Source organism: Antechinus flavipes, chromosome 1 (assembly GCF_016432865.1).
Source record: "Antechinus flavipes isolate AdamAnt ecotype Samford, QLD, Australia chromosome 1, AdamAnt_v2, whole genome shotgun sequence".
Taxonomy (NCBI): domain Eukaryota; kingdom Metazoa; phylum Chordata; class Mammalia; order Dasyuromorphia; family Dasyuridae; genus Antechinus; species Antechinus flavipes.
This window is the reverse complement of record NC_067398.1, coordinates 17,142,650-17,162,558: the sequence shown is the minus strand read 5'-3', so window position 1 is coordinate 17,162,558 and position 19,909 is coordinate 17,142,650. Positions and strand designations below refer to the sequence as shown.

Below are 19,909 nucleotides of genomic sequence, written 5' to 3'. Positions count from 1 at the left end.
AGCAAGAAGGGGCGACGACCAAGTGGGAAAGGCTTGGTTCTGCTCGGAGCTTCAGTGATCCCAATTCTTACAAAAACAGCAAAAGGCTGGGATGAACAGCTAGGAAAGGCTTGGCTCTTCTTGGAGGTGCAGCGATCCAAAGCAGTAACAATAAACTTTGGACAGAAAATGCATCTGCAGCCAGAAAAAAGAACTAAGGAGACTGAAGGTGAATCAGCACCTAGGCTGTTCACTTCTTTTTTCCGGTTTTTTATTTCTCCCGTGGTTTTTCCCTTTTGTTCTGATTTTTCTCTCCCAACAAGATTCATGAAGCAATATGTGTTGATAAATAAATCAATCAATAAATTTTTTTTTAAAAAAAGTATGCTCCCAATTCTCCCTGTGCAACAAGAAAACTGTTTGGTTCTGCACACATATATTGTATCTAGGATATACTGCAACATATCTAACATGTATAGGACTGCTTGCCATCTGGGGGAGGGGGTGGAGGGAGGGAGGGGGAAAATCGGAACAGAAACGAGTGCAAGGGATAATGTTGTAAAAAATTACCCTGGCATGGACTCTGTCAATAAAAAGTTATTAAAAAAAAAAAAAAAGGATGCTCAGAATAAGACTTTGCAGCCCATACACACAAGACGAGCCGCTTCGGGCCCTTGCTTTCTCTATTCCAAACGTTTGGTTTAGAGAACCCCATCTCAGGCCGCTTCTCAAATCTAGCCGTGGACAACCGTTCCAGTAACAGACACTTTTCTGAGCTCCCTAAAAGAGGCTTGTTCAGAGAAAGGGGAACGGGACCAGGCTTCTTCACAATGAAGGTAGCACTTTCTGGAGTTACAAAGTCCAGTCACTGCTCAGGACACCACAGCCTCTGGATCGGGACCCAGCCCTCCTGGACTCTAGGGCGCCCATCATAGTCCATCATCCCAGATCCAGGCTGACCGAGAGATATCTACTCCGGCCTCAAGGTCCAAGAAGTTTCCGTGCGCTCACACGAAAGGACCGACTCTGAGCCCGTTTCCACAAAACATTCCTTCCCTCCAGCAGCAAAAGGAACATGTGTGGCTGATGGCAGGACCAGACAAGAGTTCTGGGAGAAAGCACCATGAGCAGTCATCCCACAGGGAGCCCCCCAGGCACCCCCAAAAAGGAAAAGAACTAAAGGAAGTCCCCAAAGCCAGCTCCAAACAAGATGGAGGAGCAACGCCTTTTAGTCCCAGGCTTCCTTTGTCTCAAACCCTGAGGGAAAATCTCAGTGGCCCCAGAAGTATCAAAAGGAGAAAAGCAGGGGCTGAAGAAGTTAAGACTTCATTCAAGAGCCCACCCACCCAGGAATGAGGTTTGACTTTAACTGGACTTTCTGATAAGTTACAAGCCCTAAGTAAGATGTAATACATTTTGGGAGGAGAGGGAAGGGCCCAGGATTGTGCAATGTGGGGAAGGGAACACCCATTGAATAAATTCCCTCTGACAATAGTAATCGGCATCCTATAGTCTTATCTGGAGAGGCGAGGAGGTCAGCAGCCTTCCCAAGGAGAAGCCGGGCCCACCCACCTTCCCCCCTTCCCTCCCCCCATCTCCCTCCTGTCCTGCTCACCTCTGGGGCCCAGGACCAGGACTTCCAGGGGAGCCAGACCAGCCTGACTGGTGTCCACAGTGAAGGACTGTGGGACTTTAGCTCTGACTCCTGCCCCCAGGCCAGGGCCTGCCAGCTTGACCTTACTGGCGTCGATGACATCTTTCACAGGGATCCTGAATGGGCTGCCTGTAAGAAAACAAAATAAACCCCACAAGATTACAACAAACTGGAAGCTGGAAGCCTTGAGCTTTCCCTTGGATTACAAATCCCGTCACACCCATCTTGGAACCCCTGGGGTCAACCTCTTCCACCTATTTTTTTGTACACAAGCATCTTGTGAGGTCTCCCGGCCTTCCAATCTGACTTTGGGCTAAAGCCTGCATGGGAGGCAGGGAATCTGGGGAAAAAAAGTCCTTCTTCCCCGGTCTTGCCCAGTAAGGGACAACGCGCTGGCTCTTCCCAGGTCCTCTCTGCTCTTTGAGATCCCCCTACCCACTAGACCCCCCACAACTGGTGAGGGAACATGAGCGTCTTCCTGTAGAAACAGGTGCTTTTGTTTGTTTCTTTGCTTTTATAACAGCTCTCTATTTTGAAAATAGTAGAAGAGAGCTTCTCTTTTTTTCTTTCCTCCCTTTTGGAGGATGGAACTGCAGTGAAGGCAAATCAATAAATTATTAACTCCTCAACGTCTTATTTTTTAATAATAGATTTTTACTTTCAAAATACATGCAAAGATAGTTTTCAATATTCACTCTGGCAAAACCTTGTGTGCAAATTTTCTCCCTCACTTCCCGCCCCTAGACGGCAACTAATCTAACATGGGTAAAATGTGGGCAATTCTTCCATACACATTTCCACAATGATCAGGCTGCACAGGGACTTTTCTTACGACTTGTTAGGCCGTGTAGGGGAAAGAGCTCCACCATGAAGAGACACATCAGGAACCCAAAATCCAGCCTTCCCCAAGGGAGAGCACGGCTCACAGCTCAATGTAGGAAGGAAACCCCAGCCTTGGCTCCCTGTCAATCCAGGCCCGAGTTCCAACCAACAAAGCTGAACTATAGTTAACTGCCATCGGAGCCGGGGTCTGTTTACTCCACAGCCAAACATGTTTAAAACTGAGACTCCGCAGGGTAAACAGCAGAGACCTCTCAAGTAGGGAGCGTCTGGAACTGGCTTGGGACAGAGACATCTGCCTTCTCTCTCAGGGAGATGCACAGGAATGAGTGACGGCTTAAAGGCAATCCACTCGGGCGGGGGGCTCAGAGAAGCCCCTCGCAGCCTCACTCAGACACCCGAGCGGGAGAGACGCGCTAACGTCTTCCCTTGGGGAGCTCATGGCCCCTATCAGGGAAACCTGATCCCAAACACAAGAGTTTCTCCGCGAGCTTAGGATGGACGCCGACCAAGCAGCGGCCGGGGACGGGCCGGGATGTCCGGCATTCACATCCTGGCCTTGCCGCCCACCAGCGGGGGAACCCGAGGCAGCAGCCTGAGCTCGCCGGCTGGGTCCGAGCCAGCGTCAGCTACCAACGCATAGGAACGGCCACAGCGGGCCCCTTCCCCTGCAGGACCCGCGCCCACTGACTTACCCACAATTCCCGGGGCTGCCAGAGTGATAAAAACCTCCAAGTTAAAGCTAAGGGTTTCCTACTCTTAAGGACAGATCTAAGGGGATCAATGCAGGGGCACTGAACGTGCAGCAAGAGCAACTTCCAATCCAGCCTCAGACACTTCCTAACGGGGTGACCTGGGGTACTTCTGTCTGTCTCAGTTACCTCATCTGGAAAAATGGGGATAAAAACACCGTTGTAAGGATCAAAGCTTTGTAAATCTTAAGGAACCACATAAACACTACCTCCTGTTACCATTATCAACATTATTACTACCAAGGGAGTCTCATCCACTCCCCAGATTTCCATCCTCTCTAAGCGGAGGGTCCCTGGACCCAAACATCCAGGCCTAGTTTCTGCTGAGCGCCGATCCAGCCTCTCCAACCATACAATCGACATTTTTAATTGCATGTCATCCCATCGCTATTCTAAATGAATTATTTCTCCCCAGATCATCCCATCTTCCAACGTTACCTAGTAATGCTGAGGGCAGACGCCATCCTGCTATTCACTCCCGCCAGGCCCTTCACTGATCCCCACTCTCTCACTCCCCAAAGCCAATCCATCGCCTCATCTTGTCACCTCCCCACCTCCCGTCTCCGTCTCCCCCCTTCCCCTCTCTGACTACGGTCACCATCTCAGTCTGGCCCTTAACTCTCCCTCAGATTATTCCTTCTGCTGCATCTCGTTGCCTCCAACTTCTTAGTTCAATCCGTTTTCTATTCGTTTTTCTGAAATGCAAGTTTGACTCTGTCACCCCATCCTCATTCACTAAATTCTATTGATGATCAATAAGATTATGTGTGTGTGGTTAAGTATATATACACATACACACACAATTTTCCAGTTCTCTATCTCTCGGCTTGCTGAGCAAATTAAAGAGATCACAGTGCTACAGATTTAGGGACAGTAAGGACCTCAGGGCTATTGACTTCAATATCCCCATTTTACAGATGAGGAAAACGAGGTTCAGAAGTAAGGACACTTACTTTTTGCCTGGTTCTCTCAAGAGACTCACAAAGCCTCCATGACCAAAAATCACATAACTCGTAAGAGTCTGAGATGAAGTTTGAACCGTGACTCCCAGCCCAATGTTCCATCAGGGGCCAGGGCTTTCCCTAGGGGTTCTTGAATAGTTCTTCCAGTGGGATTTTCCGTGGCTGATCAGTATGACTGGACATTGCCTTAATCCTTAGACCAAGTTGTCTCTGCTATCATAAAGATCCTTGATTTCCTCAAATAAACTGATAAGGAGTTAACTGCATGTAGGCAATAGGGATCATAGATTAACAAAGAGAGACCGCACCTTTACTCAAATCTCAAAGGCAAAAGTCAGGCTGCCCCCCACACCGGAAAAACTGGTTTATTCCCAAGCCAAAGGAAACACAATTTGGGACAAAGCAAGACAATGCTCTCCCCTCAGGAACAGACATTGCTAAAGAGTTGGCTGGGGTTTTCAAAGCCCAAAGCCCAATTTTTGTAAAAGAAAATTTGTATTTTGACTTTAAAATATATTTGGCTTGATTTCCTCTCCAACAGTTCAGGCTTAAGAGTCATCCCAGTGCACCCTGGGATGGACAAGAATGGGCGGGAGGGCAAGAACAGAGATGGGGAAGCTACTAAAGGTATATTTAAAGGTGAACAGAACCAGGGAATCCACCCGCCCCAAGAGTGAAGGAGTCTTTTCTTTCCTTCCTCTACTTCCCCTACCGTCCGCCATCCACAAAAATCCGACAAAATCTGTTACAAAACTGAGAGGGAGACATCTTCTCTTTATGAGCACACCTAAGAATTTGTGGGGCACCTGGGGCCAGATGTCAGCTATTGAAACACCTGCTTAGGTTTGCTTTCAAATCACACTTAATCTAACCTTCTCCCAAGTGTTCAGTGAGATAAAAATCTAATTAATTAAAACTCTTAGGATCTTTCTCAGGTCCTGGAAATCTCTGAGCTCGGGATGTTGGTTAACTGTCTCTAAACTGGAATCCTCCTCAATAATACCAAGGGGAAGCAGATAATTGGAGAAAAGGACCCCTCCCCGGCCCAACAAACAATCCCACAACAGGAATCTACTAAAGCGCCAAGGACAGACGACTAGCTCCCTCGGACCCAGCTGTATGGTGCGTCACAGAGACCTTGTGAGAGTCTTGAGAGAACCAGGCAAAAATAAATAAAAATGAAACTTTTCCAAAGCATTTACATTGTTGCTTCAGCATTTCTTTGAACTCAAGGCTTTGCTAAACAAAAAGCATCTGCTTTATACTGTGAACAAAGAAAAAAAAAACTGGACGTATGTTCCAAGTCTACTCTAGAGCTGGCTCTCAGGACGTGTTCCAGCCTAGTTTCCGTAGTTCAAACATGGGGGACTTTGGATGAAATGGTGAATGTTACACACACACACACACACACACACACACACACACACACACACACACACACACCCCTGGTGACCAGTGGTCTTAACTGCCCCATTCCAACGCGGTTGGCAGAAGGAAGACCAAGCGACAGACTAATCAGAAATAACCAATACCGAAAATTAACAAAGTGGCGGCTTCCCGGGCTGTTTCTCTGAGTCCTCCCCAACTCAGAAGCACCGACCGACTGCGCTTCACAACGGCATCTTACCAGGCACATGCTCGTTTCCGTACGTAATATTGACATCATAATCTCCCGGCACGAAAGGGATGTACTCCGCGCTACAGCTGCCATCTTTGTTATCCTTGCAACTGATCTTCGACTCGGAGGGTCCCTCCACCGTGATCCCGAGGCCCCCGATTCCTGCCCCTCTGAAAGCGGAGAGGAGAAAAGAGAAAAGTCAGCACTTGGTCCAGAGCCCCCGGGATGCAGCTTTTCCTGGGATCACCCGCACATTCTCTGCCAACCACAGAGACCCCAACCCTACCTGCCTGGCTGTTATTGTGCCCCCTCCCTCCCTTCCAAGGCTGCCAGCCCCATCCTAGGCAGGATTTATATTCAATGTCAGGGTCTCTTCCTCGGGGCGACAGCAGACGGTTTCTCCTGATGTTCCCAATAATGAGACCCCTGACCACCCGCACTCCTTTTTTGAGAGCAATCACTGAGGACCTCCTGGGTTCCTCTACCTGGTAACCACAGTGAAGGGATTGGGTTTGTGGGTAAAGCCTTCTTTCAGCCCAGGGCCTTGGGCTTGCACTCGCGACGGATGGCAGCCCTCGGTGACGGCCACTTGGAAGGGGCTGTTGGGCACAGGCACATCGTCGTATGTCACTTCCACTGTGTGGAAACCTATTTAAAAAACATGCAAAGAGATCACATTTGGTCCTGAGAAAGCTGAGAAAGATCTGTGGCTCCCTCTTAGCCAAGATAGAGCCAAGTGTTTGGGGGAGACTATCACGTTCAATTGACACGCTGATTCATTTTACTGAAATGCATTCAAAAAAAAATTTTTTTTTTAATACAAAGTTATTTATTTTTTTAAAAAGGAGCAGATTACCAACAAATGTGAGGATTGGAAAAAGTGTTCTACAAAGGAACTAGCATTGATTGTAAATTCTCCATAATAATGGAAACTAATCTTAAATGGCCAATATTTCTTCAGTGATGATATGAGAATAGTAATAGTATTTCCCCAGATTAAATTTCCATTTCTAGATTCATATCTTTCATATGAATTGTTGTTGTTTTTAAGGTAGCTGACCTACAACGGTAGAAGGAGCTCCCTAGAGCAAGAGAATAAGAATCTCCTTCTCTCAGGAACAGTTCTCGGGGTAGGGGATGGGGAAAGAACATATTCAGAAATGATAATTGTTCTAAAATAGTCTCTTTCCCTCTCAGAAATGGTTCTCTGGGTAGGGGATGGGGAAAGAACATATTCAGAAATGAAAATTGGTCTAAAATACTCTTTCCCTCTCAGGAACAGTTCTCTGGGTAGGGGACGGGGGAAAGAACATATTCAGAAATGAAAATTGTTAGAAATGTCAATAATTGTTTTAACAAAAAGAATATATCCAATAACAAAGCACATTGGGAAGCGTCCAGGGTCGACACCGAGTGGTGAAGGGACTAATGGCCGCTCTGGATTCACATGCTAACCCTGCTATTTACCAGCTGACTTATAAAGGTGGCCCAGGCCCAGCTCTCCCGACGGCTTCAGCACCGACTGCCTCACAGAGTAGTTGCGACAGGAGAGCCAACAGATAAAGCTTTTGGAAGGGCCAGAATTTAGAAGGCAGCGCGTGCCCGCCAGGGGAAGCCGGCTCACCTTTCTCGAACGGGGTGAACTCCACCTCGTAGGTGCCGTCGGCGTTGTCCTTGAGGAGATAGTCCGTGAAGGCCCCGGAGGGGTTGGCGATGCTGGCTTTGACATGCTCGCCCCCGACCTGGGTCAGCGGGCGGGAGTCCACGGTGAAGCTGGTGGTGGCTTCCCGGAACACGTCTGCAGGGGAAGCGGGCAGCGGTCGGGGCGGCTCCCGGGCCCAGAGGCAGCCCCACCGACGGCCACCGCAGAGCAGGCCCGGCGCCCGTTCCTGGCTGTGACCCGGGTCCCGCCCGGAGCGCGGGCTCACGCGCCTTCTCGGCTCCCAGACCGGGCTCCTGCCCATTTTTTACACACACAACACTTTTTGCCCATGAACTTTTTACGTGACCCTGGGCTTGTGAGTATATGAGCGGGTGTACAAATCCAACCTTTCCGGATAACAAATTTCACAAGCTCCACATCAAGATCCCATATGGGGTCCAAACCCCAGTTTAAGGAGCTTTGCTCTGGGCAACTCCTGGAGCCTGGAGCTGCAGGGGAGGAGTTGCCACACTGGGAGTGCCTCGGGGCAATGAAATCAGCCCCAGCTGCTATCGAACCTAACTAAAGGTTCCCAAGCTCCCCATCACTGACTGACCAATTTTTAACCCCTGACCCGCAACAAACCCCAGAGAATGCTGCTGACAGTCGGGCGATGTTCTGACTGGGAAACCAGGTTTTTTACCCCCGCCCCTTAGATCCCGACGAGCCGGGTCCCAGTTTTGGGGCGGCCCCCTGGGTGCGCCGGCTCCTCCAGGAGGAGGGTCCGACAGGGCAGCGCCTTACCTTTCCCTTCGATGCCGGGGCCATAGACCTTGATCTTGCTCGTGTCTACGGCGGGCTCCACCTTGACCCGGGCAGGGAATCCTGGCACTTGCTCGCCGCCGTAATTCAGGCTCAGCGTGTACATGCCCGCGGCCAGGGGCACATAGGTCACGGCGTAAGTGCCGTCCTTGTTGTTCTGGACGTGGACGTCCGCTCGGACCCCGGCGTCGGACACGGCCTCCACGCCCAGGACCCCGCGGCCGGCCTCCGAGCAGTCCACGGTCAGGACGCCGGCCTCCCCCACTTTCCCGCGCTCGAGGCCGGGGCCGCTGGCCACCACTTTGGAGGCATCGAAGGGCATCTCGATGTCGGCTTTGAAGGGAGACCCGGGAATGTGGACCTCTTCAAAGAGGATGTTGACAAAGTACTCGCCGGGTTTGGTCGGAAGGTAAGAGACCGAACAGGTGCCGTCGCCATTGTCGGAGCACTCGATTTTGGCTTCACAGGGACCTTCGACCGTCAGGCCCAGGCCCCCGGTGCCGGCCCCTTTGGTGTCTATGGTGAACTCGGCGGGCTTTCCCACAAAGCCGGCCTCCAGGCCCGGGCCGTGGGCTTTCACCTACAAGGGGGAAAGGAGGTTAGTCCGGTCAGTGTCGCATCCACGCCCTCGAAGCGCCGGCTCCGTCAGCCAGCCTCCCGCAGGCGTCCGATCTAGGGGCTCGAGCACGGGAAAAGATCGGGTCTTACGGGCAGGGGCAAAGAAAAACACCATGAGTCAGCGTCCGGGAGCTGGAACGAAGAGGAGGAAAGAAACCTCATCGCGCCCTCAACACCCAAATGGCTGCAAACCCAGAGGGAAGGCCTGGCCATCCACACGGCGGCCAGATCTTTCCCACAGCATCCCCCGATAGCGCCTCCATTCCTCTTTACGCGACTTCCAGGCCTCAGGGCCTGTTACACTGAAGTGTGGGCGTCCGGGGGAGACGGCGAGCGGTGGGAGCAGCCAATTGGACAAAACACGTTATTCCAGGCTAGATCTTTGCATAATCACCAGACTAACTCCCGACTGGGGAAAAAGAGCAACCTTTCTATGAAATGTCACATAAATTTGCTTTTAACATGTAAAGGACTGCTTGCCATCTGGGGGAGGGGGAGGGGATGGAGGGAGGGAGGGGAAAAGTCGGAACAGAAGTGAGTGCACGGGATAATGTTGTAAAAAATTACCCAGGCGTGGGCTCTGTCAATAAAAAGTTATAATTGTGGAAAAAAAAATGAAATAATCCATATTTTTCCAAGGTTATTTTAGTGCATAGAATGGTACCTACTACTAAGTTACACCATCTTCCATTGTCCATTTTTCCTATTAAGTTTCTTATTTAAAATCAGAATCAGAGAATCTTCCTTTTGCTTGTTTTTCACTTGCAGTTAAGGAATGAAAGTAGGGGGGCAGCTGGCCCTATGAATAGGCTAGACCTGGGAGAGCCACGGAGAGGGATGGTTACCCCAACGGGTGCCAGAAGCCGGACAGGTGCACAGCCCTGTGGTTGCTGGTTTCCCAGCCAGGACTACCCTGGGCAGGTGCCCATTCCAGCAGCTGGTCAAGCAGCAAAGGCTGAAGGGCACATCAGGCCAAAAAGCCAAGTGTGAATCGGCCTCGGACTATCTACTTTCTGTGTAATCTCTCTGGATCTCATGTCTCCTATGTCTAAAACTGGCCAATAATGGCTTCTATCTCCCAGAGCTGAACCACAGGGCCAACCTCCATTTATTGCTGTTCCTCAGCTGTTTGAGTCACGTTCGATGCCTTGAGATCCCATTGGGGTTGCTAGATACGGGGGTCCTGCCATTTCCTTCACCAGCTCATTTTACAGGCGAGAAAGGCTCCCAGAGCTAGTGCCGGAGGCCGGACTTGAACTCACGAAGATGACTCTTAGCCCAGGCTGAGGGAGGAAGGGCACAGGAGGGCGCTGGCAGCTCACAGGTGGGACGGGGCTGGGCAGGGATGCCCAGGGGATGCCGCGAGAGTTGAGGGCATCAGGGCCGTCTGCAGCAACTGCCACGATCGAATGTCTCCCCCTCGTCCCCCCACAACTTCCCCTATGACCCAAGAAGCCATTTGGCTTTTTGGGGTCTCCAAAGTCACCAATGACAGAGAAGAGCAATGGTATGAAATCCTCTGAACACAAGTCTGAGTTCTGGACTCTCAGGAAACAGGAGCCGAGAGGAGCCAAACTGCAGGAAAACCCGAGTGTCCGAGCGGGAAGGGGAAGGGAGCAGCGTTACCTTTGTGGGGTCCGGGGGCAGCGAGGCTTCCACAGTGAAGGGGCTGCCTGGAATGGGGTTCCCATCGTAGCTCACGTCCACCGCGTACAAGCCCTCCTCCTTGGGGATGTACTTGGCGGTGCTGCAGTCCTTGCCTGGCACGGAGGCCACGAGGCACGGGACCACCTGCCGCGCGGGGCTTAAAATGGTCACGTCCAGCTTGCCCTGCCCCCCAGCGCCTTTGGTGTCCACCACGAACTCCTGGTCTTTTCCGACCTCCACTCCTACAAGGGGAGAAGCGGGACGGTGAAGGGAAGGCCACAGAGACACGGCCAGAGCGACGCGCGAGTGCGTGGGAAGCCCTTGCGGTGGCCGTGGCTGGAGCCCGGCGGGAGATCTGGGAGGGAGACCCTCCCCACTCAGAGGCACTCCAACACAGGGGGGCGCCTGAGCCTGGGGGTCAGGGGTATCACACAGGTCTGGAACAGGCGGGTGGGGGTCAGAACCAGGACTTACTGGTTCAAGGACAGCTTCCCTGTTCTCTGCACCAGGCTGTCTCTGACAGAATGTAGTTAGACTAGGCAAAGGAGAAATCTCAGAAGAAACTCCAGGGGCGTCCGTCCCCTTAACTTGCTCAGTGGGGACCCCAGCCTGTCCTTTTCTGGAGGGATCTAGACCCCTAAGTAACCATACAGGAAACTCCCCACACGAAGCTCCCTGACCGCGCCACGCGCCCCAACGCAGGTCACAGAACATCTGGTTCTTGTGTCCGTATCCACACGAGGAGCATCTGCACACGTCCACGTCTTGCATCTCCCCAGGACTCCACGATGAGCTTTTAGCTCTAAGAATCTCTGATTTCCCCCAGGATGCACCTCGGGAGCCCTCTCTTAACCCAAGTGCACCTGATCCCACAGGGGGACCACCAACTCTTTCCTTAGTTATGTAGATTTTGTTTTCCCTTCAGTAAAAAGCAAACTCCTTGAGGCAGAGCCACAGCAAGTGCCTAATAAGGGAACTGAGTTTGAGGAGTGGGTCTGAGAGGTTATGGCTGATGACATCGCACAGTCAGAATCCTGGGGCCAGGCCGGACCCCAGAGGCCTTCTAAGGCCCAAAGGACCTCCTGGTCCGTATGGCAGGGATGAAAGTGTGTATAAAGCTCTAGCTGGGAGTCCAAGAGACCCGCGTTCAAATCCCCCCTCAGGCCCAGCTTCACTTCTCTAGGTCTCAGATTTGTCATGAGCACGCAGCAGACATAAAAGCAGAAGGCACCGAAAGCTCCCTCGGCATGCTGGGGGTGCTGCTTCCTGACTGTGATGTAAGGGCCCCTTTGCCCCCCGAGCCAACTTACTATTCTCCAGCCCATTGAGCTTTATCTTGCTCAGATCCAAAGGAGCAGCGACCTCGACCACAAAGGGGCTTCTGGGGATCGGATCTCCGCCGTAGGTCACCAGGACTTGGGTGCTGCCCTGAAACAAACAAAACCAGGGACCTTCAGAAACCGCTTTGGACCATGGCTCCCCTGACCCAAAGTGCGCTGCTTCCCATTGTTCCCTAAACCAGGAGCGACCAAACCCCATGGAGGCTCAGAGCCAACCTGGACGCAGATTCCCTGCCTCTGAGCAGGTGGCGGGGCTGATTTCCGGGGCTACGCCAACCAGAAACACCCCGGGGACGAGACCCGGGCGGCCTCCTTCCAACAGGGGAAGATGGGTTCATGTTGGTGGTGGCCGGGGAGGGGAACGAGTGCGAGTCAACTCCGAGGAGCCACGTGGAAAGGAAACAAGGTGGGGTGTGAGGAAGGCAGGCCCCGCGAGCCCCGGCCAGCAGCCCCTGGGGGAAGGCTCCCCAGGGCCCTGTGTCCTCCTCCCCAGCCAGCAGAGCACACCGTGGCTGGCATCTACATCCCACCAAGTGCTCCGATGTCCCCAGCACAAGGGGGTACAGCCAGACTGGCTCCCCACGGCAAGTGTGAGGGAAAAACCTGAACAAAATGTGCCATAAAGGAGGGGAGGAAAGCGGGGAAGTTCTCTGTCATCTCACAGTCGTTATAAATCACACTTCCAAGTCAGACTTTCCAAAAGTCGGCGCAACCCCCAAAATTAGAAAGTGCAACACGAAATAAACTGAGGCTCAGGGAGAGGGAGCCATGCGCTTGTGAGAACAGAGCTGGTGAACGGCAGAGCCGATCGGGACACTAGTCTCTCAACTCCAAATTGCTCAGCTATAGGATCCTTTTCTCTCTCTTTATTTTACTTTTGGAGGGAAATAAGAGATTTGGCCAGGGCCGTACCATGGGACTAAGTGCCTGGAGCCAGATTTGAACTCAGGTCCTGATTTCAGGGCTGTGGTTCTAACCCCTGGTCCCCTCCGCTGCCTCATCTGCTATTTTTTTTTATATCGACAAGAGAGGAGCATCATTTGCTAAGGACATATTGGGGAAACCAGAGCGTGGGGAGAAACGTCTGCGTGAAAGATCAGGGGAGTCATTTTGTTATCAGAATATACGAGACACCACCGGGACAGGGGGAGCATGAAATAGATAATGCACGAGGCAGACAAGAGAAGCATGCTAGAGCAGGTTAGGGCCCCTCCATTATCCAGACACCTGCTCAACCTTTCTCTATTAGAAGCTGAGGAGATACCTGGGCAAAAACGTTTGTGGCAGCCCTTTTTGTAGCGGCAAGAAACTGGAAACGGAGCGGATTCCCATCAGTTGGGGAATGGCTGAAGGAGTTATGGTGTATGGTATTATTGTTCTGTAAGAATATTAGTCTATGAGAATATTGTTCTAATAAGATTATTGTTCTGTATTGGTCAACCTGCCATCTGGGGAAGGGGGTGGGGGGAAGGAGGGGAAAAATTGGAACAAAAGGTTTGGCAATTGTCAATGCTGTAAAATTACCCGTTCATATAACTTCTAAATAAAAAGCTATTAGAACATATATATATATATATGTATATATATATATATATATATATATATATATATATATATATATATATATATATATATATATATAAAAAGAATATTATTGTTCTATAAGAAATGATCAGGAGGATGATTTTAAAAAGGCCTGAAAAGATTTGCATGAACTGTGTAGAGTGAAGTGAGAAGAACCAAGAGAACATTGTACACGGCAACAAGAAGACTATGTGATGATCAACTGTGGTGGACGTGGCTCTTTTCAACAAGGAAGCGCTGAAGATCAATTCCAATAGACTTGTGATGGAGAGAGCCATCTGCGCCCAGAAAGAGAATGATGGAGACTGAAGGTAGATCACAACATAGTATTTTAATTTTTTAAAATTGTTCTTTGTTTGCTTGTTTTTTTGTTTTCTTTGTTTTCCCTTTTTCAACTGATTTTTCTTGTGCAGCATAATAATTGTAGAAATGCATAAAGAAGAATTGCACATGTTTAACATAGATTGGATCACTTGCAGTCTATGGGAATAAATGGAGGAAGTGAGGGGGAAAAACATGGAATACAAGGTTTTGCAAGACTGAATGTTGAAAACTTTCTTTGCATGTATTTTGAAAATAAAAAGCGATTATTTAAAATAAATAAGTAGTTAAAGGGTTAATAAAATTATTGATTTGCCTTAATTGCAAATCCATCCTCCAAAAGGGAGGAAACAAAAAAAGAGAAGATCTATTCTGCCCCAGAATATCTCACTAGCAAGAAAGTTAAGTTTATTGCTAGGATGGCATTGATGGAAACCTTTTGTTCATAGATTGCATGATAAAGAGGAGCCAGGCTAGGCAGAATTTAACATGCAAGCTAGACTTGGGGAGAACAGATTTCAAGGAGTTCAAAAGAAAGAAGATGTGGATTCAAATTTTATAGGGGAAAACAGCAGATGAGCGCTCTTAAGGAAATTCTGAGGACACGGGAAAAACAACTGGTGGCGATCTTAAAAGCCTGCTGTGGATCCACAGGGAACTCACCCAGCAAGAACTTTACAAATGACAAAGGAAGTATACACAAGGTTGGGATGGTCTGAATAAGAATAGTTCCAGGGATGCGGTAACTGCAGAGTGAGCTGCAGCTGGGTGGGACGTCTCCTTGGGCTGGACAATTGTCAGCAAATTGGGTAGAATTAATTGCCCATTGGTTTTCCTCTGTCAAGGAAAAGGACCTTTCGCATGGATGATAGAACAAAAATGTCGAATAGAAAGCTGGGCCCCCAGATTAGCAAGGCCTTAAGTGAAGCCTTGGGACATCCAGGGGATGCCCAGGGTGCTGAGGCTGGAGCCAGGAAGACCCAGACTCCTGAGTTCAAATCCAGCCTCAGACACTTACGGTGTGACCCTAGACTTCATCCCGTGTGCCTCAGTTTCTTTACCTGTAAAATAAACTGGAGAAGGAAAGGGCGAGCCATCTCTCCTGAGAAAATAACAAATGGGGTCACAGAGTCAGAAACAACTGCAATGAATGAACAACAACAAAGACGAAGGAAGCCCAGGGGTGCTTCTTCCTAATCGCCTCTGGAAGAACTGGTGGATATGGTCAAGGACGAGCCCGAGGCTGGGCCACAGACCGGGGAAGGGGCCGATTGTCAAGAAAGGAATGGGGAGGAGTGTAAATGGCGGAGCAGTAAGGCACAGGTGGCCTTTCCAGAGAGGAAAGACTAGCAGACATGCCCGGAGGGAAGTGGGAGCACATGTGCACGCATGTAGACACGTGTGCACGTATGTAGAAGCGTGGATGGCCGCCTGTGTATTGTGTGTGTAGGTGTACGGTGTGTACCTGTATTCCGGGTCTGTATCAGAGATCTGTGCATGTGCACACCGCAGTAATGCTGCCCTCCATCCCCCTCAGGGGCAGGCGGGACCAGGAGCCCTCTAAGGTCCCTTATTGCCTCATTATCTTTGCCCCACGTCAGGCTTCTGCTTCTCAGGGATTTCCTACTTCTTTCAATGATAACGATTAAGCTTTAAACATTTTACAAGAACTACGTGAGAGTGGGAAATAAAACCTGGGACTTTTTTGTCTGAAATGTGGAGTTTTAAGAAACGAGCCACCTTTTCCAATATGTCTGTGTACGTATGCATTTATATACTAATCGGCCGTCACTAGCCCATTTGACAGATAATCTCTGAAGCGTGAATTATTGGGGTTATAAGCCTCTCCCAAGCTCTCGCTAATGCTCCACCAGTGTGTGGCCCGAGGCCAGACCCAGGGGCTTCCTTGGGGGGGACCAGACAAGGGAGCCCAGAACTCCCTGCTGGCCGGTGCCCGCCTCCTGGGAGTTGTTTCTCGGGCCTCCAGGGGACTCTAAGCGAGGAACCCCACAATGACCGAGCCAGCCCGGTCAGTACCGGGCCGAGCCCCGGGGCTCCACGGGGGGGATTTTGCGCCAGTACGACGGGATTCCTGCGGGTCTAACCCAGTCTCACTGCCTCACGCCGCCAGCTAAGGGAGACCCGACAAGAAACAAACATGAAATTCCTCTCGGGACGGTCAGAGGACCTCGGTCAGGAAGCTACGGGAGACCAGCGCCGACGGCTGAGCGGCTCCCGAGTGGGGGTCGGCAAGCAGAGCAGGGCGGGCCGGGGCCCCGAGACAAGGGCCGAGGCGAGCTGCTGGCAGCACAGCGGGCACATTCTCTGCCTGCCGGAGGAGAGCATTCACCAGCCGCCAAGTCCCACCCACAGCCGCATAGCTGCCGGGGCAGCCACATTTCTGGAAAGGTGTGCCAGTGGGCGGGACGCCCTTGCAGCGATCACAGGCGACTCGGGAAGCCCGCGACGGGGGCGTGAGAAGCGGGGCCTGCTGGGAGCGGCCTCCAGAGGAGGGCTTCCTCACCCTTCGCACGCCACGGACCCCTCGGGCGGCCACGCCGGGCAAAGCCGGTGGTTCCCCTTCCTGGGCATCGTCATAAATGCACAAAATGAAGTTCCTGAGACTAAGGAAGCCAATTACACTGAAATCTAAATCATATATATTTAAAGTTCCCAAACCCTGGCTCAGAATCTTGGCTTTAGGTCACCAGCCATGATCAAAATGTCACCAAAAAAGGGACAAATCTGGCTTCATGCGAACGGAGGGTCCAGAAGGACCTGGATCACTTCCTCCCGTGCATGAGCACGACCCGCCCAGCCCTGCCAGGACACCCCGACACCCAGACCGGCGAGCAGAGAAGCATCATGGCGACGTTCAGAGCTCATCCCCAAATCATCCCGCAAAGTTACTTCCAGGGGACGTCTGCAAGGCCATTATCCACCTGAGCTTTTCTCATAAAATGTCAGACGAGGTACCCGAGGCGACTCTTCCTCCTCTCCATTTTATCCATTTAGAATGGAGTGAGTGACCACTCTAAAGCACCGAGGGCAGGGGATTCCCTCTGGGCTCCTATGAGCTTTCCCAAATGGCTTTTATAAATGGAGGCGGGGCGTTCAGGGAGAAGAACTCTACCAAGGCCCATGTTCCACCTGACATTACAAACACATCCAGGGGACGGGCGATGGTTAGCCCCCCGGTCCCCTTTCCTCCTCTTCTGAACAACAGAGGAGACGTCCAAAGGGCTCTTCCAGCTCAGGGCTGATGACCTTAGGATCCTATCTACAAGACGTTCCCCAAGTCACGCACTCCTCAGGAAAACCTGGAAAGGACGGACTCCCCAGCCTCCTCTGCCTCCACCTTGGGGAGATCATTAGAAGTGGCTCCTACTTAAGTTCATAAAATCCAAACCACTGGACCTTAAGGTTTCTTTCCAAAAGGCAGGTTATCTCCCTAGTCCTCAGGATCTCAGACCTCGCCTCAGGGCCCAATTATCCCAGTGACAGAACCCCGAACAGTAAACCATTTTTTAGTACTGAAAGAGTTAGGCTCCCACTGGATTCCCCCCCACCCAAATTAGGCTGTTTTGGGAAAACTCCAGACTCTGAGCGTCAAATTGGTTGGCGCCTCATGCACAAGGGCCGGTGCTTGTATAAACCACCAGCATGGCCGCAGTCACGAGGACGAGAGATCGGGGCTGGAGAGTTGGGCTCCCCTCAGTCCCAGAAGCACCAAGTGCAATGCACTCACTCAGACCGTACCAGTGCTCCCCAGGCTGGGGCTGGGCTTCTTCTCTGCCCAGAAAAAAGCAAAAAGCAAGCAAAAAGGCCCAGAAAGAGCTAAGTCTCACCAGCTGGCCTTCCCCTGGGTCTGGATGCTTTCCCCCCCTCACTCTGAGGGTAGCTGTCAAGATTTCCCCAACAAGGTTGGAATAAAGCAAGAAAACATAAGGGTCAGATCCTCGCCAACATCACCCAGAGACCCCCCGGATCCATTCATGTTTGAAAACCAAAATGGCCTTCGGCAGGGGCCGGCCCCGTTCCCGTCGCCCGGACACCCACCTGTTGGACCGGGGTGTACTTCACAGTGTGGGAATAGTCATAGTTGTCGATGATGTCCAGATCGCGGACGGCATCCCCGGCCTGGGGGCCGCTGAACTGCACATCAAGCGGGGCCTTCCCCGCCCCCTTGGTGAAAACGGTAAAGTGAGTTGGCTTGCCATTTTCCACACCTGGAAAGAAAGACTTTGAAGTTAGAATCCGGGCGATGCGCTCTCCCGGGAACTGGTCTAGCAGGTCTGCCCGAGAGACGCCGCTCTGGGGCTTCGGGGTCCGGGCTCCCGCGCCCCGAGCCGACCTCTCCCTCTGGAAAGGTGCCACCATCTAAGTGTTTCCGATTTCTAAATCAACATCCTTGATACAAGACCGACTTTTGTAGAGATAAGGCGGCACCCACGCCTTAGCAATGAGCAGGCGCCAGCTTCCAGCTCCCTAAGTTCTGCAGAAGCTGCTGCGGGGAGGGTCACCTTACCTGCCTTACTGAGCCCGGGGCCCTCGGCTCTGACTTTGCTGGCATCGTGGGAGGGGTCAACTTTGACTCGGAAAGGACTGGCCGGGATTTCCTGAAACACAAACAGGTTTTCAATGGAGAAATCCCCCCAGATCCATACCAAAGGGAGCCAAACTTCTCTCTCTTCAAGTCAGACCCCGATGCTTCCAAGCAATGTGAACGGTTTCGTTTACTGATCACCAGGTACCACAAATCTTCACATTAGGAGACCCAGGGGCTGCCAATTTTCCGCACAGCCCCTTGCCCATTTCCCTACATGCATTGCTTGCATTCTCTCCCTCATCTTTTTTCCATCTCTCTCCCCCTTCCCCCTTCTTTCCACCTCTCTCTCTCTCGGTCCCTCTCTCCTTCCCCCTCTCAATTCTCTCTGTCTCTCTCTTTCTGTCTTTCTCTCCTTTCCTTCTCTTCCACACCCTGCTTCCTTCCCTCCTCCCCTCCTCTCTTTCTGGATATCATTTCTATCTCTCTCTTCCCACCACAGACATATGATTTCATAAAGGGAATTCCCAGTGAGGAAACCCCCTCCTGCAGTGGATGATTAGCCCGTGCCCTGCACCCCATACTCCCAGGAAGGTGGCTGGAGGCACTGAGAAGGCCGCCGACGTGGCGGGGGCTCAGAAGGGGAATCTGAACCTGGGATCTGTCCCGACTCTGAAGCCCACCACACCCTCTGTCCCGCTCACTAGCCGAGGTGCTCACTGTCACCCACCGGGGGAAGTCATTTCCCTTTTAAAGCCAGAGTCAATTTCCTCATCTGTTAAGAAAAGGAATTAAGATTCTTCCAGTTTAAACATTCTGGGAATCTAGAAGAAGTTCTTTGTATCCCGATGTTCAGAGACCTGATCCCAAAGGCAGGAGACCTAGATTCAGCTCCGGGGTGGGGAGGAGGAAGGGGGAAGCTTGGACTCTGGAGTGACCTTCTCCTATGCTAAGCACTGGGAGTTAGAGAGGCTGGGATTCAAACCCTGCAAGAGATCTAACCAACCCTAGGGAAAACAAGATCTCTGGCGAATTCTCACAAAATCAGAAAGCAGGGGGCTGTGCTGGTGACCAAAGCAAACCCAAAAAGCGACTGGAAGCGAAAGGGGAGCGGGTCTCTGCTCGTCCCGGTGCTGGAGGAGGTGGGCCGGTTCCCCGGTACCGGGCCAACGCCCCTGTGCTGAGTGGCCTCCCCGCCCTCCCCCCGAGCAGTTCCGGACCCTGACAAACCTTGGAGGCAAAGAGAACTTTGATGGTGTATCTGCCGGGGGCGGGCGGCGCGTATTTCACGGTGAAGGTGTCGTTGGCGTTGTGAATGATGTCGAAGTCCACGTCTTCTTCGTCCGCGCCCAGAACCCCGGCGTCACATTTAATACCGACGCTGACGTCGCCTGAAACGAGGGAACGGGCGTCAGTCCCACCCCTCGGGCTCCCAGGAAGGCCCCAGAGCAAAGCCGAGCTCTGTCCGGATTCCGCTTCCTCGGCCGGGGCATTAACGCGGACGCGCGTCCTCGGGTTCCGCCCTCGACTTCGGTAGCTCTCCTCCAGAGGAGCCCCCGACACCGAGCGACGAGGGCAACCGTC

At 51.7% G+C, this 19,909-nt stretch overlaps 1 protein-coding gene across 3 annotated transcripts in view; it reads right to left on the bottom strand.

Annotated features, from left to right (window-relative positions):
• FLNB (filamin B) overlaps positions 1 to 19,909 on the bottom strand; it is a 130,337-nt gene that overhangs the window by 33,079 nt on the left and 77,349 nt on the right. For all 3 annotated transcript variants that reach the window (XM_051979655.1, XM_051979659.1, XM_051979646.1), the window contains exons 16-25: positions 19,556 to 19,716; positions 18,308 to 18,398; positions 17,839 to 18,008; positions 11,845 to 11,962; positions 10,514 to 10,776; positions 8,252 to 8,849; positions 7,430 to 7,603; positions 6,291 to 6,453; positions 5,815 to 5,975; positions 1,595 to 1,762 (exon numbers count right to left, since the gene is read on the bottom strand). In XM_051979655.1, the coding sequence (XP_051835615.1) occupies positions 1,595 to 1,762; positions 5,815 to 5,975; positions 6,291 to 6,453; positions 7,430 to 7,603; positions 8,252 to 8,849; positions 10,514 to 10,776; positions 11,845 to 11,962; positions 17,839 to 18,008; positions 18,308 to 18,398; positions 19,556 to 19,716 (2,067 nt within the window). The remainder of the gene's footprint in view (positions 1 to 1,594; positions 1,763 to 5,814; positions 5,976 to 6,290; positions 6,454 to 7,429; positions 7,604 to 8,251; positions 8,850 to 10,513; positions 10,777 to 11,844; positions 11,963 to 17,838; positions 18,009 to 18,307; positions 18,399 to 19,555; positions 19,717 to 19,909) is intronic.